Below are 23,774 nucleotides of genomic sequence, written 5' to 3'. Positions count from 1 at the left end.
AACACGACAACATAATCTGCAAAGTGCAGAGACGAAATTGTGTGGTCCCCAAACCTGACACCCTCCGGCCCCTGGCTGCGCCTAGAAATTCTGTCCATAAAAATTACGAACAGAACCGGTGACAAAGGGCAGCCCTGCCGGAGTCCAACATGCACTGGGAACAAGTCTGACTTACTGCCGGCAATGCGGACCAAGCTCCTGCTTCAGTTGTACAGGGACCTGACAGCCCTTAGCAAAGGACCCAGGACCCCATATTCCCGAAGCACCCTCCACAAGATGCCACGAGGGACACAGTCGAATGCCTTCTCCAAATCCATAAAACACATGTGGATTGGTTGGGCAAACTCCCATGAACCCTCCAACACCCCGTAGAGGGTATAGAGCTGGTCCAGTGTTCCACGGCCCGGACGAAAACCACACTGTTCCTCCTGAATCCGAGGTTCTACTATCGGCCGTATTCTCCTCTCCAGAACCCTGGCATAGACTTTCCCGAAAGATTTCGGCCAAAACTGCCAGAAGAATTGTTTAGGATACAAAGAAAAACCCACAGGTAAGCTTTGCCACAAAAAAGCCCAGTTACAATATGCCCAACAACACCTTGACACGCCTCACAGCTTGGTCAACACCTAGACACGGTCAAATCCTTAAGCGCTATGTTTGGAGAGGGGTCAACATGGCCTATAGTGAACAGAATATCATCCCCACTGTTAAGCATGGTGGTGACTCACTGATGTTTTGGGGGTGTGTGAGCACTAAAGGCACGGGGAATCTTGTGAAAATTAACTATTACAAAAGACTGCACTCTGTCATTGATGCTAAAGGGGGCAATACACAGTATTTGGAACTAAGTGTATGCAGACTTTTGAACAGGGGTCAGTTAATTTCTTTCTTTGTTGCCATGTTTTGTTTCATGATTGTGCCATTCTGGTATAACCTACAGTTGAATATTAATTCCATAGGAAATGTGTTTTGCCTGCTGACTCATGTTTTCTTTAAAAAGGGTACCTACAGCTCTGGAAAAAATTAAGAGACCACTGCACCTTTTTCTTTCCTTTCCAAAAAAGTAGGAAAGGAAGGTTTTGAGTGAGGAACAGAAGCATTCAATTTGCAGTTGTCTCTTAACCCTTCTGTTCCTTACTCAAAACCTTCCTTTCCAAAAAGGTGCAGTGGTCTCTTAATTTTTTCCAGAGCTGTATAATACCAGTTTTCCAAGGGTATGCAAACTTTTGAGCACAACTGTATGTCCTGTGTGATGTTGCAGTATTTCTGAAATTGTAATCCTTATTATGTGAGATGGTGATTGAAATGCCTTGATGCACAAACATTAATATAAAAACATTGCAATATCAAAGAGGAAATCAGGCAATTGATTAGGCTACAGATGAAGTTATGAACTTGACTGTTGTATCTTTGTGATACAACTATTTGGAAAACCACAATAATACAAATATATTTTTGTTGATCTAAATAATAATTATCCTTTGTGGTGTGAAAGATGTAAATGGTTATAGAGGAGGGTACAAATTAAAGTACATTTGTTGAGGAACTCTTGGTGGCGTTAATGGAAGCTGTTGACGATGTGGCCACTTTATCATCATTGCTGTGTGTTTTCTGTTTCTGCAGTTAAAAACACGAGATATGTCTCAGTTGTAAGGCAACAAATGGTTGATGAACATCACATTCTAGACTTCAGTGAGAACACCTAAAATTGTGCTGTAACAGTTTCCTGTAATATGTTAAGACATTTGTAGGCTGAAGAATGTAGGCTGGTGCAGTGGATTTAATTAGATAAGAAATGCAAAATTTGTATCTTACACTAAGGTATGGATGCACACCAAAAACCTGGTCACTGTAAACTTTAGTTAATGTACCGATTTATCATTTGTTATCTATACCTTTACAAGTTCTTTGTGTTTGTGAGCAAATTTTGTCCGTGGTCCTACTTTTGGGATCAAGTGGATAAATTCTTTCTCTTCAAGTAAGAGAAAACCTTCTTCATCTATCTCTTCCTCTGAAATACAATAGAAATACATTAAAATAAGCCTTACATTTAAAAAAACACTTGTGCTTAAGCTTTGATTTGATATCTTTACTAATGTATAATATTAAAAAATACAATTATATTATTCATTTAAAAAATATATTACATCACACCACACTTCTACTACTACTATTATTATACAACTTAATATACAATGTATAAATATTTTTTTTAAATTCACCTTCAAAATTCTTAATCCATTGACTGAGGTTCCACTTATTTAATATGTCTCTGACAAAAAACGATGACGCCATGACAATTCACTAGGAAGAGTATAAATATAGTTTAGATATGATGAAAAGATTATTTGTAAAAACAACAAAAGCACACAGTTTCTAATCAAATATTCAAAGTATAGTAGGAAGCAGAGAGATTTGCTTATTAAAACAAAAACCTAGCAATCTCTCATTTAAATGGTTGCCAAAGTTTAATTGCTAGTTAGCTACAGCCAGGATGTCATCTCAGCAGTGGCTAACAATGACAACAAAGTGAATGGTATTTCGAATAATAGTTTCAAGACATAATATAATGGTTTAAATATAATGCATAATATAATATCTGGTTTACCTAGCTAACTAAAATTACACAATTGACAACAACCCAGATTTTAAGAAGTGTCTCCAGGCTTGCTATTTCCACCGACCTTATATTCTAAGCTATAGATAGCCAGTTGTGGACTGATGCTGGCCACAGAAGAAGTCATTCACATGAAAGATGGTGCCCGTTATATGGCAGCTATCCAACTTTGCAGGCCGCTATAAATATTTCTGGTGGTTATCACAATCCAAAGGACTTGTAGGCAAGCCATCTAGTTCATTTGAAAGTTCATTTAAAAGACAATACTAACAAGGAACTACTATTAACTGAATCTAACTATCCAATCTAATCTATCTTTCCATTAATAAAATAACCTATGGACTTTCAGTGGCATGTCTGAGAGTGGCAAACTAAAATAAAATTAACTTCACTGACAGGTTCAGCCTTGCACTCAATAAGGGAACTATTTGATTAACTGCAAATCTTTGGGTTTCGGGAACTCAGATTACCTGCTAATGTTACACTATAATAGGTCAGCTTAGTATTTGGTCTTTTTATGGATGAAATAACAATTTTAAAGTATGACTACTTAAATAAAGAAACTCTTTGTCTTGTAAAACATCACCAACATAACAGAAACAAAAGAACAGCTATGGAATTCGTTGTTGATTAAGTCAAATTAGTGTAACCAAAGGCTACTGGTACAAAAAAGCACATTGAACCTCAAATTTGCAAATAGAAGCTGTAGCTACTTACATTGATAATAGGTGTTCAAGAAATAATGATGTTGGTCCATGTATGTTGTGACAACCCCTTTATCCTACACTAAATAAGACTGATAATTGTCTGACATTGTCTCTTTCCATTTGCATGAAATGTATAAAAGTCTAAAGGTTGCGGTTGCCTTTGTTCAGTTCAAGACAAGCATATTTGTGGTAAGTAGGCAGAGACAAGGAAGTGCTATCTTGTCCCAGTAGTCTAACTGCAAGTTCTGTCACAAGACCTTTGACTGCTGTATCATGCTGCCTGGGCAGGACAAGTGGAAACCTATAACAGCAAAATTCTAAATAAACCACTGTTTCTTTCCCCCAGTGCTTTCTCCAATGTGGTCATGCACACAATCATATTAACCAAAGCTGAGGGAGTTAAAATGATTGACCCCAGGCACACAAGGGTTGCAGAAAGGTGTAGTGAGCTTCCTAATAGAACTGCTGTGTGCTAATTTCTTAGCAGACCCGAACTTCTGTCAGATTGTCCACTGTGTCTGACAGACTCGTTTGACTAACTGAGCAGAGTGTGCTTTGCATCCTGGGAGTGAAAGCTAAGTTACGCCCCTGACCACACCTTACCTAGCATGTTATTGCTTGACTATAAAATGGCCCTCTAAACCTGTTTAGTGTAATGTGTTTCGCAGTGCTCAGATTTGTACACCTTGCCTAGTGTGTACACTAATGATCTGTAATGAAAAGTCAAAGTAGCTCCAACTGTTCATATGAACCAGGTGTAATGATGGACAAAACAACAAGTAGTGAAATGATATTTGTTGGATTAATTACACTGTTCTTTTGTCTTTTATTGTCTGTCCCATAAACGGATGAATTATCCAATATGTTTAAATATTGTACATGTTATGTGTCTTTTGTTACAAGTAAAAGTTTACTGGATGTTGAGAATTGCTTAAGGGAATGAGTGACCAAACATATACATGAAAATGTGTGAATGCTGGTTTCTGAACCAATGACTATACTCTTGTACAGGGATTAATACATAATCAACTGATTTCTTTACTTACATTTTTACAAGCATCTATTTTGAGACAATGTTTTATGTATGTGCATGAAACAAATGGTCATGATATTGTACGAGCCGTAACAAAATGGCTTTCTACCTTTAGTAATTTTAACTGGCATGTTTCGGTCGCTCACAATAACATGTGTATACAGTATCAGTCAACAGAAGCTATCCAGGGTAATGTTGTTGGTAGTGACTTCAGCCCATAGAGCCAAAGTAGAGATAAAAACATATCCTTCTAAAGAGCTTAACCAGGCTCTAGGCTGCAGGACATGGGTAGAGAGACACAATGGGTCATACTCAGTGGCACCTATTTAAATGTATCCAAAACAGATAACCCCAGGGGAATGTATCTGAGGACCAAATTGTGCAACCAATAGGCCTAATGAAAACACGCAGTTAATAGCAATGGAACAGATCCAAAGAAGTGTTATAACACGATAGATCTGCCTCCTGTCACATTTGTTGCAAGCAAGTTGCTCCTCATAACATTAAACATCAGAACATAGTCATTGTCTTGTATAACCAAACAATTCTTACAGGTGATTTCTTCGGAGCCAGACCTTTTTGGTTGGAGAAAATGCAGGGATGGTATGTACTGTGTTGGCTTGTGTGCTGCTAATATCACAGCCTGGATGAATGCAAAACCCTGTCTATGGGCATCCTGATATTGTTTCAACCTTACAACCTGAGACTGTCAAACACCAACAACAGTGTCCAAATCCATATCCTGTCACTTTAGGTGTTCTTAAGGGAAACAATAATAAGCATGATTAACAATTTTATAATGTAAATCTAGTTATGATCCAAATGTTATATAACCTATCCAACTGTCAGTCAGCATTTCAGGGCCATTGTAGCACAGATGACAGAACAAAGACATGGTTACAGACACAAATAGAGGATCTGATTTCAGACTATAAAGGCAGATTAGCTGTCAGAGTCACACACACCAGTGTAAGGTGGGGTCTAATTTCAGATGTGACTGTCCTATTTGAGGACCGTAACTCCTTGTCCAATATATTTCAATATGCCAAACAATCACAATAAGTGGCTTGGATTTCAAACCAAATGGCTACATCATTCAAGCAGTTAAGACAGAATATTTTCCGCTTTGTATTGTTTAGATTAGTAGCAGAAAAATTTTGTGGTCAATTATGTCTGTAACACAATAATTATGATTACGCAAATGCAAACAACATATTACACATCCAGCCCAGACTGCATCTCTTAGATCAAATCACAAAGCAACAAGTTGAAAACATCCAGCCCAAATGCTTATGTTTCTTTAAATGAGAATGTTTTCTCAGACGGTGTAAAGTTAATCCAAAAAGGTCCCACTGAATAGGCAGATGTTTTTGTGTCCATGCAACAATAGTATTAATAAAATCATTTATTTTTCAGAGCGTTTAAACATTTAAGTCAACGTCTTAAATGAATATGATGATCCATAATAATTGCAGTTTTTGTGTAAGTGCTAATTAATTAAATAATTTAAGGTGTTTTACAATGTCTTTCAGCAGGAAGACCGAGAGTGGCTGACAAAAATAGATGTAACTTCAATGAAGGATTAAGACATGATCTCAACAACGTAAATTACAACAACGTAAATAAAGACAGAAATACTTTGTCTCGTGAAACATTGCCAACAGAACAGCTGTGGAATTCTATGGTAAGTCAAATCAGTGTAACCAAAGGCTACTGCTACAAAAAAAGCATACTGAAATGCGAAATGCAGATAGTTGCTGTATTTACTTACCTAGACAATAGGTGTTCTAGAAATAATGATGTTGGTCTGTGTATGTAATGGCTGAACAAGTCCGACTACTTTAAGTTTGCTGTAACTTTCAGTTTCCATTTCAAGGAATTGGAGGAAAATATGAGGTCTGGTAGGTAGGAGGGGACAGGTGAGTCCGTGCACTTCCTTTTATCATGTTGTGCACCCCGATAGCTCACTAATTAAAACATTGTGTGCTTTTATAAAATTAATGTGACAAACTGAAGCAAAGCTAATTTCAACTTGTAATGTATTGAGTGTAATGGGATAATGTGTGTGTTTCCAGTTAGGGGGGCAGACAGGAGAGCTGAAACTCTAAAAATTAAAGAAAGATGACAAAGAGAGGTTCTCCAACACACCTATAGATGTCGATCATCAGCATTTTAGACAGGTGTTTGATATACACAGACAGCCATCCATGTAAAATCAATGAGTGGCAGTCATACTGCTAATCTAGCACTGACATCACTACATCCTAAATCCATTATTCCTATCTGTAACGGTCCCAGCCAGAGGGGACCGTTCCACTTCATGTTTTCTGTTTGTCCTTGACTTGTCCTTATATGGTCTTTCCTGTTCTTATTTCCATTAATCAGTCTATTCCTTTCACCTGTGTTTAGCCCCCACCTGTTTCTGTTCTCCTCATTAGTCTGTGTATTTAGTTCAGCCATTTTCTCCCTGTCGGTCATTGTGCGTGTCATGTTGTATGTGTTCCTGAACTCCTGAATCTTGTAGTGCCTGGCACGCCGGTTTGTTTTCGTTGCTTTTGTGGTTATTGAAAAGTAACGCCTCAAAATTCTGCTCCTATCACAATAGAACAGAAGAGTGTCAAAGAGCCCCACCACTAACAGTTATAGAATAGAACAGTGTCAAAGAGCCCTCCCACTAACAGGTATAGAACAGAACAGTGTCAAAGAGCCCTCCCACTAACTGATATAGAACAGAACAGTGTCAAAGAGCCCTCCCACTAACTGATATAGAACAGAACAGTGTCAAAGAGCCCTCCCACTAACAGGTAGGGGTGAGTGTCTCCAAACATTTGACTGGTACTGTACATAAAATATCCCACCAATGTAAATCCGTGCGTGGCACACAGACTAGTAATTTAACATTGACATCTAACTTAAATCCATAAATTGTGTCATGACAAATCTTTAAGCATGCTCTGTTCCTTTTCCTGTTCCTAAGCTCAGGACTCTGGGAAATAATACCTCACGTTGCAACTTGATCCTAGAGTTTCTGAAAAGCAGACCCCAGATGGTGAGAATGGGCAACCTCACCTCCTCTGCAATGACCCTGAGCACCGGAGACGTCCAAGGCTGCATACTCAGTCCCCTCCTGTACTCCCTGTTCATGCATGACTGCGTGTCCACACACAGCTCCAACTTCATCCTTAAGACTCCTGAGGAGACTCAAGAGGTTTGCCATGTCTGCAAAAACTCTCACCAACTTCTACAGCTGCACCATAAAGAGCATCCTCTCAGGCTGCATTACTGCCTGGTACGGCAGGTTCTAGCTGCTGATCGCAAGGCCCTCCAGAGGGTTGTGAAGTCTGCGGAGCGCCATCTCCCCTCCGTGCAAGGCCTCTACCACACACAATGCCTAAGGGTAAGCATGGAACATCAAAGACTTCAGCCACCCAGGCTATTGTCTATTCACACAAGGGTGTGTAACCCCAGGCACACAAGAGTTGCAGAAAGGTGCAGTGACATTCACTGCTATATTATTGTGCTGGGGGATATGAGGAATGCACTACTAACTTTTCTCAGTCTCCTCCAGTTTTACATTTTAGGAGGAGATGAGGTCCTGGTCCACACCTGCGGATTACCTGGTTTGGGGGGCCCGTTGCTGTCCCTGTCCTTGTCCACCTGGTCATACTTCTGACCTAGTCTAAAATCAAATAGACTCTGGATTTAGCCCAGATAAATGTATTTATTATTCCAATTGGACTCTTAATATCTCACCCAGCACAGCCAGAAGAGGACTGGTCACCCCTCTGAGCCTGGGTCCTCTCTAGGTTTCTTCCTAAAATTCGACCTTCTTAGGGAGTTTTTCCTAGCCACTGAAATTCAATACTACTGTTGTTTGCTCCTTGGGGTTTAAGGCCGGGTGTCTCTGTAAAGCACTTTGTGACAACTGCTGTTGTAAAAAGGGCTTTATAAATACATTTGATTGATTGATTGGCATTCCAATTAGAACTGCTGTGTGCTGCTTACTGATTTCTTAGTAGAGCTGAACTTCTGTCGGATTGTCCACTGTCTGACTGGCTCATTTGACTAGTTGAGCATAGTGAGCCTCACACCCTGGGAGTGACAGCTAAGCTACACCCCCGACCACACCACCTTGTGTGTTATGGCTTAACTCAAAAATAACCTGTTTAGTGTAATATGTTTTATGGTGCTCTTGTTACACCTTGCCTAGTGTGTAGAGTAATGTATTGTAATGAAAAAGATGTGTTTTAGGAAATCTGTGAAGGTGCAATTTTGAATGGTGTCTTAATCTAGTGGGACATTCTGATGTCACACAAACAAGCCTATTTATTTTCTCAGAAGACCGGACATACAAGGTGGGATATCAAAGTATCTCCAACTGTTCTTATGAACCAGGTGTAAAGACAGAAAAACCAAAAAAGTAGTGAAATTACATTTGTTGGATTAATAGTGCTATTCTTTGCTATTTTAATGTCTGTCCCATTAATGGAAGAATTATCCAATATGTAAAATGTTTTTACATTTTATGTATCATTTGTGTCAGGTAAATGTTTACTGGATGTTGAGAATTGCTTAAGAAAAAGCGAGACCAGATGGCAAGCATTGAATGGCGCAAATCTAATACACGTAAATGTGTTTCTGAACCAATGTCCATACTCTTGTCTTTATATCTGCAGATCATGGTCTGATACATAACAAACTGACATCTGTACTTAATTGTTGACTAGCAGCTTTTTGAGACATTGTTGTATATATGCACACAGAAATAAATGTCATTATGTTGTACGAGTCATAACAAAAATATTTGCTACCTTTATTAATTTGAACTAGAATGTAATTTTTAGCATGTTTTTTATCCTACATTAAACAAGATTGATCATTGTCCGACTACTCATGTTTTACTGTTATTTTCTGTTTCCATTTGCATGAAATGTATAAAAGTCTGAATGTCTGTATGAAAGTTTCGGTTGCCTTTGTTCAGTGGAATGACAAACATAGTTATGGTAGGTAGGCAGGGACAAGGAAGTGGCTAAATTTTTTCTTGGAGTGCAGCAAGCTAGCACACTAATTAAAATAGTGTGATGTAATGAGATAAATGTAAGAAGATAAAAGTTGAAGCAAAGCAAATCAAGTCAACATCACCGTTAAGCCACGTTTCCACAAAAAGCTCCCAGAACTTTTAGTCCCAGGAACAGTTTTTCAAGGAACTAAACGGTTCCTTCAGCTCATTGTTGTGTCTGCATTTCCACCGCGTTCTAAAGACCTGTGAAGATTAGGCATATTAGTCTGCTGAAGTATGCACAATAACCATGGAGGAGATTCAAGTTGTGCTGCTGTTGATTGTGATTGGTTGGATTTTACAAGTTATTTTGTAAATTGACCATGAGACAGATTTACACCATTGCGCATAATTGTTTTTTGTTCTTTATCTGTTGTGATTTAATAAATATTTCAGCAGTAAGCGAGACAGTATGTGGGAGTGCTTCTGTTTTCAGATTTACACAAATAGCCACTATATACACATATTTGGTACCCCAAATATTTATCACCAAAAATGTTGGTGCAAAATACAAATATGCATGGCAATATCTGGGTAATCACAGTTGGCAGAGTTTATTTTACTCAATGTTATTAAACAATATTATTTTACACAAATAATGAATTGTTGGAGACAGGAGTAGAATGCACATATATCATGTGTGTATGATTGATATTGGCTGCTTGAATAGTTTAAATTGTTAGAAATCAGTTGTAATAATTAGCATACCCGTTTGTCATGGGAGAAAGTATATTATTTATTGCAGCATTAGAAAGTCTTGTTCATGAGGTTACGGACCTGGTCTTCCTTACACAACCTCAATCTCATCTCAGTTAATCTCTTCTCACTGTAATGTTGGTTACCAGCTAGCCTATACATTAAGGGCGTTTCTAACTTTTTAGAAGTCAACCCCCATGCCATATGGCCATCGTAAACATTCTGTCATTAGAGCGCTACCTACTGAGAGATAATCTAAACAGAGGTGTTTCTGTTGTTCTCATTATCTAGGCACATTCACTTCCAATGAAATGTTCATTCATATTGTAATTGTTAATGCTCAGATTCTACAAAATGTATGTATGTTCAGGAAAAAAGGATTCACTATTTAGAAACAAAAACACACTTGAAACAACATCCTAACAACATTAATTAAGATGATTGACAGCATGCAACAGATTATGCGCCCCAGAAAATATGTAAAATATAGCTAGGACATTCATTCCTAACCATGGTAGCAACTTTTATGGTTACCACGAAATAATGCATATATTAAATGTCTCCAGATATTTATTATAAAACTGCAACAAAAACCTTTGTACAAATGCTCATGACAATTAACCCGTGGGCTGCGTCTCCTCACCGTTTACCTCCAAGCACCACCCCCCAAATGTTCCGGTACTACCCCCCAAGCAGGGACTTATTTTGTTGTAAAATAAAGTCCCTGCAACTGCGGTTGAAACGCGGCTTTAGTATAACTTGCTTGGAGATGATCCTTTTTGCCTTTCAAACACATGCATTTTCTAAATAGTGTCCCAGAAGTCTGTTTTTATGTGTTATTATTGTAGCAGAGAGGGTTGTGATTACCTGGATATACAATACTTCGTGATACCTGTTACAGAAAAGAATGTAGGACCCAAAATGTCCAAGTTGTGAAATCTGTAAGAGCTAGGAGGGTTTTAATAACAACCCAAATCCAGAATCCAAAAATGCAAAAAAACAGGGCAAGCAAAAGGTCAATATGCTGGATGGTCAGATCAAGCAGAGGTACAGAAGGACTAGAGCAGAATCGAAGTCAAAATACAAACCGACAGACAACGGATTGGTACACTGGTTAACACTGGAATCGACTAGAAAAGAAAGGCTCAGTAGAGTGGGAAAACAATACCTCACAAAGGACGCTACAAACAGGACTGAACTATATAGGAACTGATAATGAGCAGATGCACAGAAACACATTAGTGAAACTCATTAGGACTAACACAGGGAAGAAGGCTACGTTCAAAACAATACTGAAACAAAGTTACAAAACAAAATCAAAAACACAGTCAAACTCAGCCCTCACACCAGACATTGTGCAAAACAGATTACCCAGACCTGGGATGTGTTTTATTTTATTAATTAAAAAAATTGTATGGAAAAACACCCCAGAATTATACAATTAAAAGTACAAAGGTAAACTTTGTAATGACATATATTGTAATGTCCAAAAACTGTACGTTATAAAAGACAATGTAAGTCAAAGTGAAGGTCAAAGAAGAAAAGTGCAAATTAAAATAAAATATTCAAAATCTTGTCAAATGTGCATAAACCAGCAATTTAAGAACTATTTACAAATGAAAGGGGACATGTAAGGCTGTAATGATGGACAGGAGTAGAAATGTAAGTCAGCACACAATCAAGGATGGGGGCGTGTGGTAGAAATGTTCTGATTCCATAGTACAATAATATCATATTGCTTATTTTAAGTATAATCCAGTCATTAAGCAAGGCCATTATGTGTTTTGGCTCTGCTCACTTGTATAGGATGTGCCTACAACAGATAGCTATAGTTTTGGCTAAACTTCTCAAGGGCTGTGAACATCGTTATCTTTTGTTAAGTTAGCTTATTTGCGCAGGCTTAACTTGAGGTGAAAGTATAAGCGGAGCGTCTGTTCCATATAGTTATTTGTTCCATACATGTACACAGCTCTGTACATCCTTTCTCATCATTGCATACCAGTGAACTCAACTGGCATACATTGCATACACAGAAGTAAACGTAAAACCGTAATACCTCAAATATAGCAACCAACACCATTACCGTAATGTATTGATAAGAGCGTTATACAAAAATGATATTTAACATCTTTCTAAGCCAAAGTTCGCAGAGAAGCTGGTGAGACATGTAGACTTGGAGGGGGACACAGTGGGCTGTACTGAATGTATATAGGCCTGAGCTCAACCTTTAACTGAGAGCTCTTGAACTGACTCTGCTGAGATTGTAGATTATATTCACAAGTAAAGCTTTATTCTATATTTGCAAACCTGGAGCAATAACCAACAGTCTCTGTGCTTTGTACATTTAGTGATTTCCACGACAGGCGGCTGAAAACTGAGGAACCCGGTGTTGAAACACTTGGCCTGATCCCTTGCTGCCTCTATCTGGATTTCTTCTCTGGCATCTCTCTCCTTCGCATACTCAAATGCCTCTTGTGCCAATGAGTGCTGGGCATCCGCCCTTCTGTCCAATAGCTCATGGTCACATGTTGTTTAATGGTTCTACCATCTCCCTCTGTCCTGATTATCGATTCCTTTTGCCTGAAAAATATGTAAATAATCAAAATCCAATACAGGTAAAATCATTGCTGTGGTAGCAGAACATAGACTAACAAGGTCCATTGTAATGTTGTGCTGTGATATGACAGAGGAGTTTCACATACATGTTAAAGTATTTTCATATCACTTGAACCAGACAGGATTGAAAAAAACTTATAAAGTTGCATACTTTTCCTCAAAATAATGTGTCATTATTCAAGCATGGTGTCTTAAAATTAGACAATACAGCCATGACCTACTACCTAAGCTGTTGAAGTCCATTTCACACAAACTGCAGTTCTTACCATACAGTTTGTCTTGGCAGCGAGCTCATGAGAGAGATGGTGGGATGGGCTCTGTATTTCATTCATTTGAGTCTACAGCCACAAAGCCCCCCCGGGGCCAACAAATGCTCATCATCATAATGTCGTTTACGTTTCTATTTTACTTTAGCAAACGCTTGTTTTATTCTACGATTACAACTATGTTTATCATTGCAATCAAAAATCTAATACTACATTAATTATGGTGGGCTGTGAGTCAAATTAACTGTTACAAACATGTTGTCACAATGCTACTTTCTTGATAAACTTTTCTTTAAGAACGTCAAACTAACAGCTGTTGGACAGAGACAAGGCTACAGCGCTGGAAGCCAGGGTTTGGGGTAGAACTTTTAAAATGATAAAACTGAACAAGTCAGTCTTTCACACATTAACCTAATTATTTTAGACCTACCACGTGTCCAATTATCTGGTAAACATTATAAACATCTTTATAATGTTACTGTCTTGATCTATTTTTCTTTGTGAACGTAAACCTAACAGCCAATTCCGTGGTTGGGTAGAACTCCGCTGCCAGTCATTCAAATGACCAAAACAACTGTTCAATTGAACAATAAAACTGAACAAGTCAGTCGTTTACAAGTAGTTTTTACTTAGGCAAAGGCTCAGTGTACGATTTCATCTGTGTTTATCATTACAATCAGAAATCAACAACTACATAATTTTTTTTTTAGGATAAAACTGAGCAAGTCAGTCGTTTACAAGTCTTTCTTTATCATCTGTGTTTTTTATGACATCAGTGGTCAACTAACTACATTAATTATTATTATAAACATTTCTATGATGTTCCAGCCTTGATCTATTTTTCTCTGTGAATGTACATAGACGCTGATTGGAGAACTGAGCTGGAGGACCGGGTAAGAAGCAAGTGATCATGTTGTAGAAATCCGAATAAATGTTACAATTGAGTCACTAGAAGAAAAAAAAAACTTGTGAGTCCCGAGTCACTAAAAAGATTTGTTCAAAACGAATGAATCTTTCGCGAACTGCACATCACTAATGGGGCTCACAGGGAGATGAGCAGGTGTGTTCACACGGTGTCCTAGTGAGGGTGGCAGGAAACACTCTCCGGTGGAGTTGGTAGTGCTGGTGGAGTTGGTAGTGCTGGTGGAGTTGGTTGTGCTGGTGGAGTTGGTTGTGCTGGTGGAGTTGGTTGTGCTGGTGGAGTTGGTTGTGCTGGTGGAGTTGGTAGTGCTGGTGGAGTTGGTAGTGCTGGTGGAGTTGGTAGTGCTGGTGGAGTTGGTAGTGCTGGTGGAGTTGGTAGTGCTGGTGGAGTTGGTAGTGCTGGTGGAGTTGGTTGTGCTGGTGGAGTTGGTAGTGCTGCTGGATGAAGTCAACTGGACCTCTGGTTGTTCAAGATCAGATTGGTTTGTTTATGGGGGGAAATAACAGCACGTAAATTAAAGAATTTGAATTCATAATGTTTGAAGACAATCCATAACAAACCCAATCAGAAACATCCCCATGGCTTCAACTGGACATGTCGCTAGACAAAACTAGTCTAGTCCAAGACTGACTAGAGTTACTCTGTCTAAATTAGCTAGTTTGATTTAAAACACTTTAATGCTAATTGAGTTTTCAATACAGTATGTTGGCCTGTTACTAAGGTTTTAAACAATCAACTTGGATTTTGAAACTGCAAAGTAGTGGCCTATTTTTTTTTCTTAATGGCTTGCAACCAAGATATAGTTTAGAAGCTAGTTAGCTTTACTTAAACGACACGTGGCATCTGGCCAACAATGGGCCATCAGTTGATTTGTACTTAATAATCAGAACCAAAATGACTTGGTTCTGGCATTTTTGTACATTTTTCTCACTTTTTTTTATTTTATTTGGGGATCATTTTATCTATGTTGCAGCTAGGGGCATGATTTTTTGGCAGAACTCTTGTTTTTTGTAACATTTTTGAAATCCAATGTCTTTAACTCTTTCATGTCTTTCATACTCTGTTTATGAATTTTGCACCCTCTTGACACCTTTGTGGATAAAAACGTCCCATTGACTTCCATAAATAAATAAAAAAATTATCACTGCCATTAGAGTATAAAACCATGCATTCTGTAATGTAAGCATTCCATTTTGAAGAAAAGTAGTGATATTTGAATTTTTGACTGTATTCCACCACACACACACGCAAACACACACAATAATACAATAATTTCTTCCATTGGCCTACAATGGGAAAATGGTTGAATCTGGTAGAAGAGTTTTTGTGTGCACGTGTGTGTGCGCCTGTGCGTGTGTGTGATGGAATACAGTCAAAATTTCATCAAAATTAATTGCTTACATTACAGAATGCATGGTTTTATACTCTAATGGCAGTGACATTAAAAATACCTTTTTTTAATGGAAGTCAATGACATTTTTGTCCACGAAGGTGTCCAGAGGGAGTATCTGGCACTACATAAAATATACTAATGCAATCAAATCAATTGTGTTGCAAATCTTTGACATATCCAAGACTCTAATCACCACCAAAGCCCCATGCCCCTAATATTTATTATATGGAAAATATAATGTTTTTAATGATTTTTTGTAATAAATAAATGAGGTAATTCAAACAATCAAGCTGGCATTTAAAGGGTTAAAATCCTGAAAATTATTGAATGTTTGGTTGTTTTGAGCAGGTTTCAAGTTGTTTAAGAGATTTATGGAAAAAAAGCTGGAAATAATATTAATGTATAAATATTTTATGTCAGTTTATTGTACGTGTACATTTTTGTCCACGAAGGTGTCCAAAAGGTAGTACATTTGAGGGGCGCACAAGGGTTAAACAAAAACCTAGACAGCTAGCTTGTTAGTTGAGATTGGTCCCTTCTTTTGGTCCAATTCAGTTTGGCTCAATGTTAACGCTAAACTTCAAATACGTATACATCTGTTAAATACAAAACCTGTTTGGGAACAACAGTACTTACAAATGCATCTCTTAAAATAAACACTTACCAGAGATTTGCATCTCTTCCAGAAACTGCACCACACTCCCAGACTGAAGTGTCTGACCTCTACGTATCGCTGGCTGGTTTTCCATTGTGAGTCTTAGCATCCCTGTAATGTTGCTTGATTTTTCTTATTTCATCTGGAATCTGTTTGTCAGATCTCATAAAGCCCAACTCGAGAAGCCTATGACCTAGCGATTGAAAAACGTTGCTATTCGAATAGCCTGACGATTCAAATTGCAGCAGAGTTTCCACTTTACAGTACAACACAACAAGGGCCTGGACTTACCCACAACCAGTAGAATGACACCGACATGTTGCTTAAACCTCATAACACTTGTTAGTTTTTGGTGAACCTGCGGTATGCTTTTGCCAGATAACGAAACATCCGACAAAGTGTGCAAAGTGTCGTAAATATATATTTTTTTGTTATAGGCATGTAATATATGTGCAGAAAGCTTAGAATTAACCTTGTTAATCTAACTGCAGTATCCTATTACGACGACTAAGTCTTATGCAAGTGTTTGAGTATAGTCAACAACCACACAACACATTTTCTAAGGCACCGGGGTTGCTAGTTTCGGGTCTGACGGTAATTATGTACTTACAGTGAGCCGTCTTCTTCTGATTTCTTATCTTGATGGTCCCAGAGATATAGCCAAGCATCGTTTTGTTTGATTAAATCTGTTTTTATAATCGAAAACGATTAATGTTCTTAACAGCGTTGTAGAACGAAATCCCACTCAATCAACTCGGAGCAAACCTATTCATGATATTCAAAACACTTACTAGGTTTTAAACACTAAGTGTCGTGGTAAAAGAGTGCAGAGCAGAGACTAAGGAATATATCCAATGTTTACACATTTGTAATGGTGGTACAGTCCATGACATATGAGGTTCTTGTACCAATCTAAAGAACTGAACTGTAGCTAACCTCCCTCTATTATTGGACATTTTTAGCAGTTGGAGGACTAGTCACCCCTCTGAGCCTGGTTCTTCTCTAGATTTCTTCCTAAATTTCGGCCTTCTTAGGGAGTTTTTCCTAGCCACTGAAATTCAGCACTACTGTTGTTTGCTCCTTGGGGTTTAAGGCTGGTGTTAGGCCTTCTGGTGACCATTGTCCTCAATCACATCCCATGCCTGCAGTTCCTCAACATACAACCTACCTTCCTTGAACAGAACTCACATCTCAGATCACAATCACCTGAGTACTGACACCTGTTCCCCATTAATTTAGTTAACCCAGCTTCCCTAGTTCTTTGTGAGGTATTGCTTTTGTGTAGCGGATGCATACTGAGCCTTGTTCGATTGGGTTTATTTAAAAAATGTTTTTGGCTACAGTGGATATATTACCTTGATCGTTTTTTGACCAAGCCTCTTTGCCTAATCCTTGTCTGGGCTTTTGCCTTTACCAGCCTTTTTGACCTGCTAGGCCCTGGACTATCCCTCCTCTGTCTGTTGGTGTGTAACTCTTCCCTGCCGTCCAGCCTTTCCATGTACCGACCTGTGCCTGCCTGTGTTTTTTACCTGTTGCCTGTTCCCTGTGTTACTCCATTAAAGTGCGCATTCCACATTTGCTCCATCTACTCCTGCCTCCTTGGTGTATTCGTCACAGCTGGGTGTTTTGTAAAAGCACTTTGTGACAACTGCTGATGTAAAAAGGGCTTTATAAATACATTTGATTGATTTAAATAAATTAGAACTATTAGGGAAGTGAGTATTCTGATCGTATTATTATTTCTATGCACATTTTCCAACTCCAAACCATATGAATGCTCATTGAATCATTTTCGGGTGATAAGTATTTGTGTAATGAGGGTGGGTGTGAATAACACCTTATATCAAAGTGTATGTAATTATTAGGCAGGTTCATGACCTTAGGTAAAATGATATTTAAGGTAAGTGCTAGTTGGGTTTGATATATAGTTTAAGAGTAAATAGCTACAACCCATTTATTGTGTGTGGACACAATTATCCAAAATAAAACTGACTTAAAATCTTAATTTCTATAGTAATTTATTTAGTAAGAGTAGTAAAAACATTTCATACATATTGGCTTCTGCAAGAGAATTTTGTTCTTCAGAATTCAACATACCATAACATAAATTTTTAACATGCCATATTTTTTACTAAAAATAAAAATAATAGTAAAGAAAATACATTTCAAACATACTGAATGGTGGTACAACCTCCCCATGATTTCAATGAGAAATAAACTCGTAAAAAGATTTTAAAAATGATTTTCAAATGTCCCCAAAAATACACAAAACAGAATGTTTTAAAACTAACCTATAATTGATAATTGTTTAAAACAGTTGTAACCTATGACATTTTAATCTACAGTAGACCTAAAACATGAAATGTCCACCTTTTGGATGAAGGGTAAGTTGCAAAGAAACACATCCAGATCTAAATGCATGTATATTAACTTTCACCCTTGAATTAATAAAATAAACCCTCAACACATGATTACTATATGAAAAAAGTAATAAAAACATTTAATAGTATATTTCTGTAAATGTCAGTGTAATAAAAAATGAAATAAACAAGAGAAACAAAACAACATCTAAAATGTAATATGACATAGTACACTGATTGTGCAGGAACAAACTAATGGAAACTTGCAACAACTAAAGTTTACCATATGAGGCTGGACCAGAACACATACCACATACATAAACCTGTTTCCCAAAAAGTTGGGACGCTATGTAAAATGCAAATAAAAACAGAATGCAGTAATAAGCAAATAATTTATCCCTATATTTAACTGGAAATAGTACACAGACAATCAATTTAGCACCCGGCCTCTTACTATGGAGCCATGCATGTATTACGTGCACTGATGCCCCCCATAACCGTCACGGATGCTGGCTTTTGAACTATGCACTGATAGCAAGACAGATGGTCCCGTTCCTTTTAGCCTAGAGGATGCAGCATCCATTATTCCCAAAAATAATTTCACATTTTGATCAGACCACAGGACAGTTTTTCCACTTCGCCTCGGTCCATCTTAAATGAGCTCAGGCCCAGAGAACGTTGCCGTGTTTCTGGATCTTGTTTATATCTGGTTTCCACTTTGCATGGTAGAATTTTAACTTGCATTTGTGGATGCAACGAAGTTTTCCAGAGCTTATGCAGTGATTTCCACTACAGAATTATGCCTGTTTTTAACGCAGTGCGGCTTGAAGGCCCGAAGATCAAGGCCATCTAATATCGGTTTTCGGCCTTGTTTCTTGCATACAGATATTTTTCTGGATTCTCTGAATCTTTGAATTATATTAAGTACCGTAGATGAGATCCTCAAATTATTTTAAATTTTACATTGAGAAAGGTTATTCTTAAATGATTGCACTATTTGCCTGCGCAGGCTTTAATAGTGGTGAACCCCTCCCCATCTTTACTTCTTAAAGACTAATCACTGGGATGCTCGTTTCATACCCAATCATGTAATTACCCTGTTGCCAATTGACCTGTTTAGTTGTGAGATGTTCCACCATGGTTTATTTACCAACAACTTTTTCAGTCTTGTTGCCCTTGTCACAGCTTTTTTGAAACGTGTTGCTGGCCTCAAATTCATCAAGTGACATCAAGTGGGCATATATTTTTCAAGAAACAATAACATTTCTCAGTTTCAACATTTGATATGTTGTTTTTGTACCATTTTCTATTGAATATAGGGTTTAAATGATTAGCAGATCATTGCATTCTGTTTTTATTTACATTTTACACAGCATCCCAAATTCTTTGGAAACAGGGTTGTACAATGATGAGCCAAAACACTGACCACTCCCAAGTGAAACAAACAACACTGATCATCTCCTAGGAAAGGCACATGTGGAGAAAGACGAGTGGGTCAGAGCATCTCTGAAACGGCAAAGCTTGTGGGGTGCTCTTGGTCAGCAGTGGTGAGTACCCATTGATGAGTACCCATTGGTGAGTACCCATTGACAGGGGTCCAAGGACGGGCAGGTGTACTCACTTTTATTGCCAGCCGTTTAGACATTAATGGCTGTGTATTGAGTTATTTTGAGGGGACAGCAAACTTACACTGTTCTACAAGCTGTACACTCACTACTTTACATTGTAGCAACGTGTCCTTTCTTCAGTGTTGTCACATGAAAAGATATAATCAAATATTTACAAAAATGTGAGGGTTGTACATGTGTTAGGCGATTCATAATAATGTATATTTTTTCATTTTTCAATAATTCATGTGAAAGAAAATAACATAGCAATAGCATAGCCAGCCACAATGTAACATAACATTCTACATTGATTTAAAAGAGACCTCGTATCCCAATAAAGTAAAGGTACCAGAACAAATAAATGGAAACTTTGGTAAACAACTAGAGTTTGCCATATTAGATTTTTCCTCAGTATGTAATGGCTGGACCAGAAAATTGTCCAATGTACCACTGTCCATCTGCATATAAAAAAAATAGATGTGCTTCAAATGTTTTAATTGAGATGATTGAAATTATTATATCATGTGGGTTGAAAGCAGTTGTGATGAGACGCGTGAAGCCGACGCGTGAGGATTGCTTTGAAATTTTAACCCACTCTGCCCGAAGTGAAAGGCCCGAGGTTTGCATCTGAGCAACAATACCACATGATTAATGACGTTTGAAGCTTCGGAATGTCACGCAACCATCTGATAGGGGTTTTAAAGACATGGTGCTTTCCAACCATGCTTAAAACATATGTAACTAAATCAGACATCTGAACAGTAGTTAGCTGTTCAGAAGTCCAACACTTAACTCACGATATGAGACAATAGAGCACAAGGACAAATGGATCAGAGGGAACAGATATACACAAGATGATGATGGAATGGGGAACAGATGTGTGTGGTGACTGTGTGTAATGACAACAACAGTCTGGGGTTGATGATGGAAAAGGGGGTGGTGGCAGCTAGTAGACTGGTAACCAGATCTGGAACATAGGGTGAAATCCTCTTAGACTGAATTCCTAGGATTTAGGTGTGAATGTTAATCATCTCCCAACAAACGTACCTCCACATCCTTCTGTCCCGCTAAACTCTGTTTGCTTGAGGATCCAATATTGTAGTGACTGGTATTACGCAAGAGCGAGCCATCAGGTCCTTAATCTTGTTATAATCCTCAGTGACATCTGCATTAAAGAAACAATTCAGGACAAGCAGAAGGTTTCAAAAGCAAGGTTTTAAAACTTGGTGGTCAAATCACTTGAAATCTACTTAATTCAACAATTTGGTTTGAATTCACTTACAGGAGATTTAGAGATTGCAGTTTTCAAGCCGTATAGACTACTACCATATTGGGATGTTGGGATTAGAAGGTTCTAGCTTTGGGTTAGGGTTAGATGGGTTCTGTTCAGGTAGCCATACGTTTCTACCCGCAGAGAATTGTACAACTGTTTGTATTTAGAAAGTGCAGCGCAAACATGCCTGCTGTAACAGCGTCACACCAATGAACCCACTGGAGAAAGCTTGCAGGTTCAGCAACCTTCCTGAGGCAGCCAGCAGGGCCAACCTTGGGACCTTGGGGAAGTATAAAGATGCCCCAGTAGAGCATGATGGACTAGGATTTGTAAATGCCAAGGAACAAGGAGTATGTTGCCAAACGATGCTGCCCTCAAAGCTGCTCTATCCCAACAATGCAGGAGACTGAGAAGAAGTGTGAAGAGACCGCCACAAGCATACAACCACTCGCGCCCATTCATCCCAAACCACTGGGAGGCTACCCCAGAGATGATGCAGAGAGCGGTTTGACATCTGTTTTTGATTTCCCCCTCACCTCCTCCTTTACCACTATTTATTATAGTAAAACTCCCTCCAGGGCTCTGAACACTTTCAATGTGTCTGTCCCGTGTCTCTCCCTTTTACAAAAGGACAAACCACATATAACAACGTTGTTATTGTCACAATCCTGGCTCAAGCAACAAGTGTGTGCTGGAATCCCTAAGTGCCAGAATAACAATTTCTCTGTCCAAAAACAATGATTGTGCTAACAGGTGCCTAAGCCGATTAGAGTAGAGTGTATAACAACACAAGACGACCATATTTGATGACTAACCCCCCAAAACTGGATGGTGCCGTCCAATTGCGCTGCCCTTCGTGGGACTCCACAGCTAATCCGCAAGCAGAATTTGATCCGTGGTCTTGCAGGTACTGATTTGACTACATAGTATTTACTACTGCACTATTCAGGTTTCTCTCCTTTCTTTTTAATCACATCTGAAGAAAAGTATATTATTGCTTGATAATTAAGATCATTTTACACCAGAATCCAAAGTCAATGAACTACTGGCTATTTTTTAATAAAATGTAGTCCAAATGGACATTTTTGTGAAACAGCTCTTCCAAAAATGTATGGTTTTGAGAAGTTTCAGAAATGTTTTCAGAATTAAAATGTTTCTCATCTGTGAAGAGAACGGGGCGCCAATGGCAGATCTGCCAATTCTGGTGTTCTCTGGCGAATGCCAATTGAGCTGCATGGTGCTGGGCTGTAAGCACAGGTCCCACTAGATCCCACAGGTACCGATCCTGCTTCAGGCGTGATGCCCTTCTACGGCCCTGTCCAGCTCTCCTTGTGTACGGCCCGTCTCCTGGTATCTCCTTCATGCTCATGAGACTGTACTGGGAGACACAGCAAGCCTTCTTGCAACGGCACATATAGATGTGCCATGCTGGAGGAGATGGACTGCCAGTACAACCTGAATGGGCTGTTCTGGTTCTTATCATTCCACTCCATAAATAACAGAAGGAACACTCTCTGGACCTTGACTGAGCTTACAGGCACCTAACACACTACAGGAAATTTTCAAAGCACACGACAACCAAATTCTTATACTTAGTCCTCAAATCGGGGCAATGCTAACCAAATGCAACACCCTCCAGGGCTATTCTACAGAATTTGAACCCTGGTATCCACATGATACAAAAGCTCCTTAATCTTCTTATAATCATCCCCCTCCTGAACCCTCCACCTCTTCACCCACGACTGCGTTCCTGTACACAGATAACCATTGTCAAGTTTGCAGACGACACCATGGTGGTAGGCCTGATCAGTGACAATGACGAGTCAGCCTTCAGGGAGGAGGTTAAGTGCCTGGCAGCATGGTGCACTGACAAGAGCCTGAATGTATGTTTTTGACATTTAAGCGTAATATTTCAGAACTGTATTGTTAATTAACTGCTGTGGTTCTGGTATGAAAAGTAAGTAAATGTAAGGCAGTAGGAATGTGGGCAGATTAACACTAGTTTTGGAAGGGAAGGTTAGAGTTTTTTTCAATAATTAGCAGCAGTGTGTGTTTTTGTGTAAGTGGGCTCTATTACTTGAGGAAACTTTTTGCTACAATGTTATGAAGTCTACCCACCTAGCTATCTGACAATGAAGTTTTTTTAAGTTTCTTTTCAAAATAACTTATGGTAAATTACGGAAATGTTAATGTGTTTATGACGGGAGCTAAAAGCATCTTAAGTTTATGTTAACTGAGCTCACTGGTAGCAAAGCCACCACAGGAAGTTGTTAGAGCGAATGGCAATCAAATTCCATTACTTACCTCTTACCACTTATCTCAAATGATGGCGGTGCAACACCGTCCATGGGATACCAGGGCTACTCCACAGGATTTGTACCCTCATCTTACCACAATATACAACTGTAATCCTGTAAAAAACTGTAACTCAAGTACAAGCTGTGACTTAACTCAATTACATTTATTTACCTGGGAGGAACAAGCTGTTGGGAGTCTGGAGTGACATCCTGATTGATTCTTCTAGTTTATACCTCAGCTGCATCACCATGTGATCCTAATACAGGAAAATA

The 23,774-nt window shown here is 38.6% G+C and overlaps 3 protein-coding genes across 7 annotated transcripts in view; all 3 read right to left on the bottom strand.

Annotated features, from left to right (window-relative positions):
- LOC105012875 (nuclear GTPase SLIP-GC-like) overlaps positions 1-6,208 on the bottom strand; it is a 29,187-nt gene extending 22,979 nt beyond the window's left edge. For all 3 annotated transcript variants that reach the window (XM_034295001.1, XM_034295002.1, XM_034295003.1), the window contains exons 1-4: positions 6,129-6,208; positions 2,223-2,304; positions 1,896-2,011; positions 1,534-1,617 (exon numbers count right to left, since the gene is read on the bottom strand). In XM_034295001.1, the coding sequence (XP_034150892.1) occupies positions 1,534-1,617; positions 1,896-2,011; positions 2,223-2,295 (273 nt within the window). In that variant the 5' untranslated portion in view covers positions 2,296-2,304; positions 6,129-6,208. The remainder of the gene's footprint in view (positions 1-1,533; positions 1,618-1,895; positions 2,012-2,222; positions 2,305-6,128) is intronic.
- LOC117595221 (nuclear GTPase SLIP-GC-like) overlaps positions 1-23,774 on the bottom strand; it is a 772,829-nt gene that overhangs the window by 29,837 nt on the left and 719,218 nt on the right. The gene's annotated exons all lie outside the window — the stretch shown is intronic.
- Positions 20,126-23,774, bottom strand: part of nuggc.1 (nuclear GTPase, germinal center associated, tandem duplicate 1) — a 54,041-nt gene continuing 50,392 nt past the window's right edge. For all 3 annotated transcript variants that reach the window (XM_034294999.1, XM_034295000.1, XM_029123391.2), the window contains 3 exons: positions 23,674-23,758; positions 20,979-21,096; positions 20,126-20,898 (listed from right to left, as the gene is read on the bottom strand). In XM_034294999.1, the coding sequence (XP_034150890.1) occupies positions 20,999-21,096; positions 23,674-23,758 (183 nt within the window). In that variant the 3' untranslated portion in view covers positions 20,126-20,898; positions 20,979-20,998. The remainder of the gene's footprint in view (positions 20,899-20,978; positions 21,097-23,673; positions 23,759-23,774) is intronic.

Source organism: Esox lucius, chromosome 11, assembly GCF_011004845.1.
Source record: "Esox lucius isolate fEsoLuc1 chromosome 11, fEsoLuc1.pri, whole genome shotgun sequence".
NCBI lineage: Eukaryota > Metazoa > Chordata > Actinopteri > Esociformes > Esocidae > Esox > Esox lucius.
Note: the sequence above shows the minus strand (reverse complement) of the source record. Positions and strands in the feature narration are given on the sequence as shown.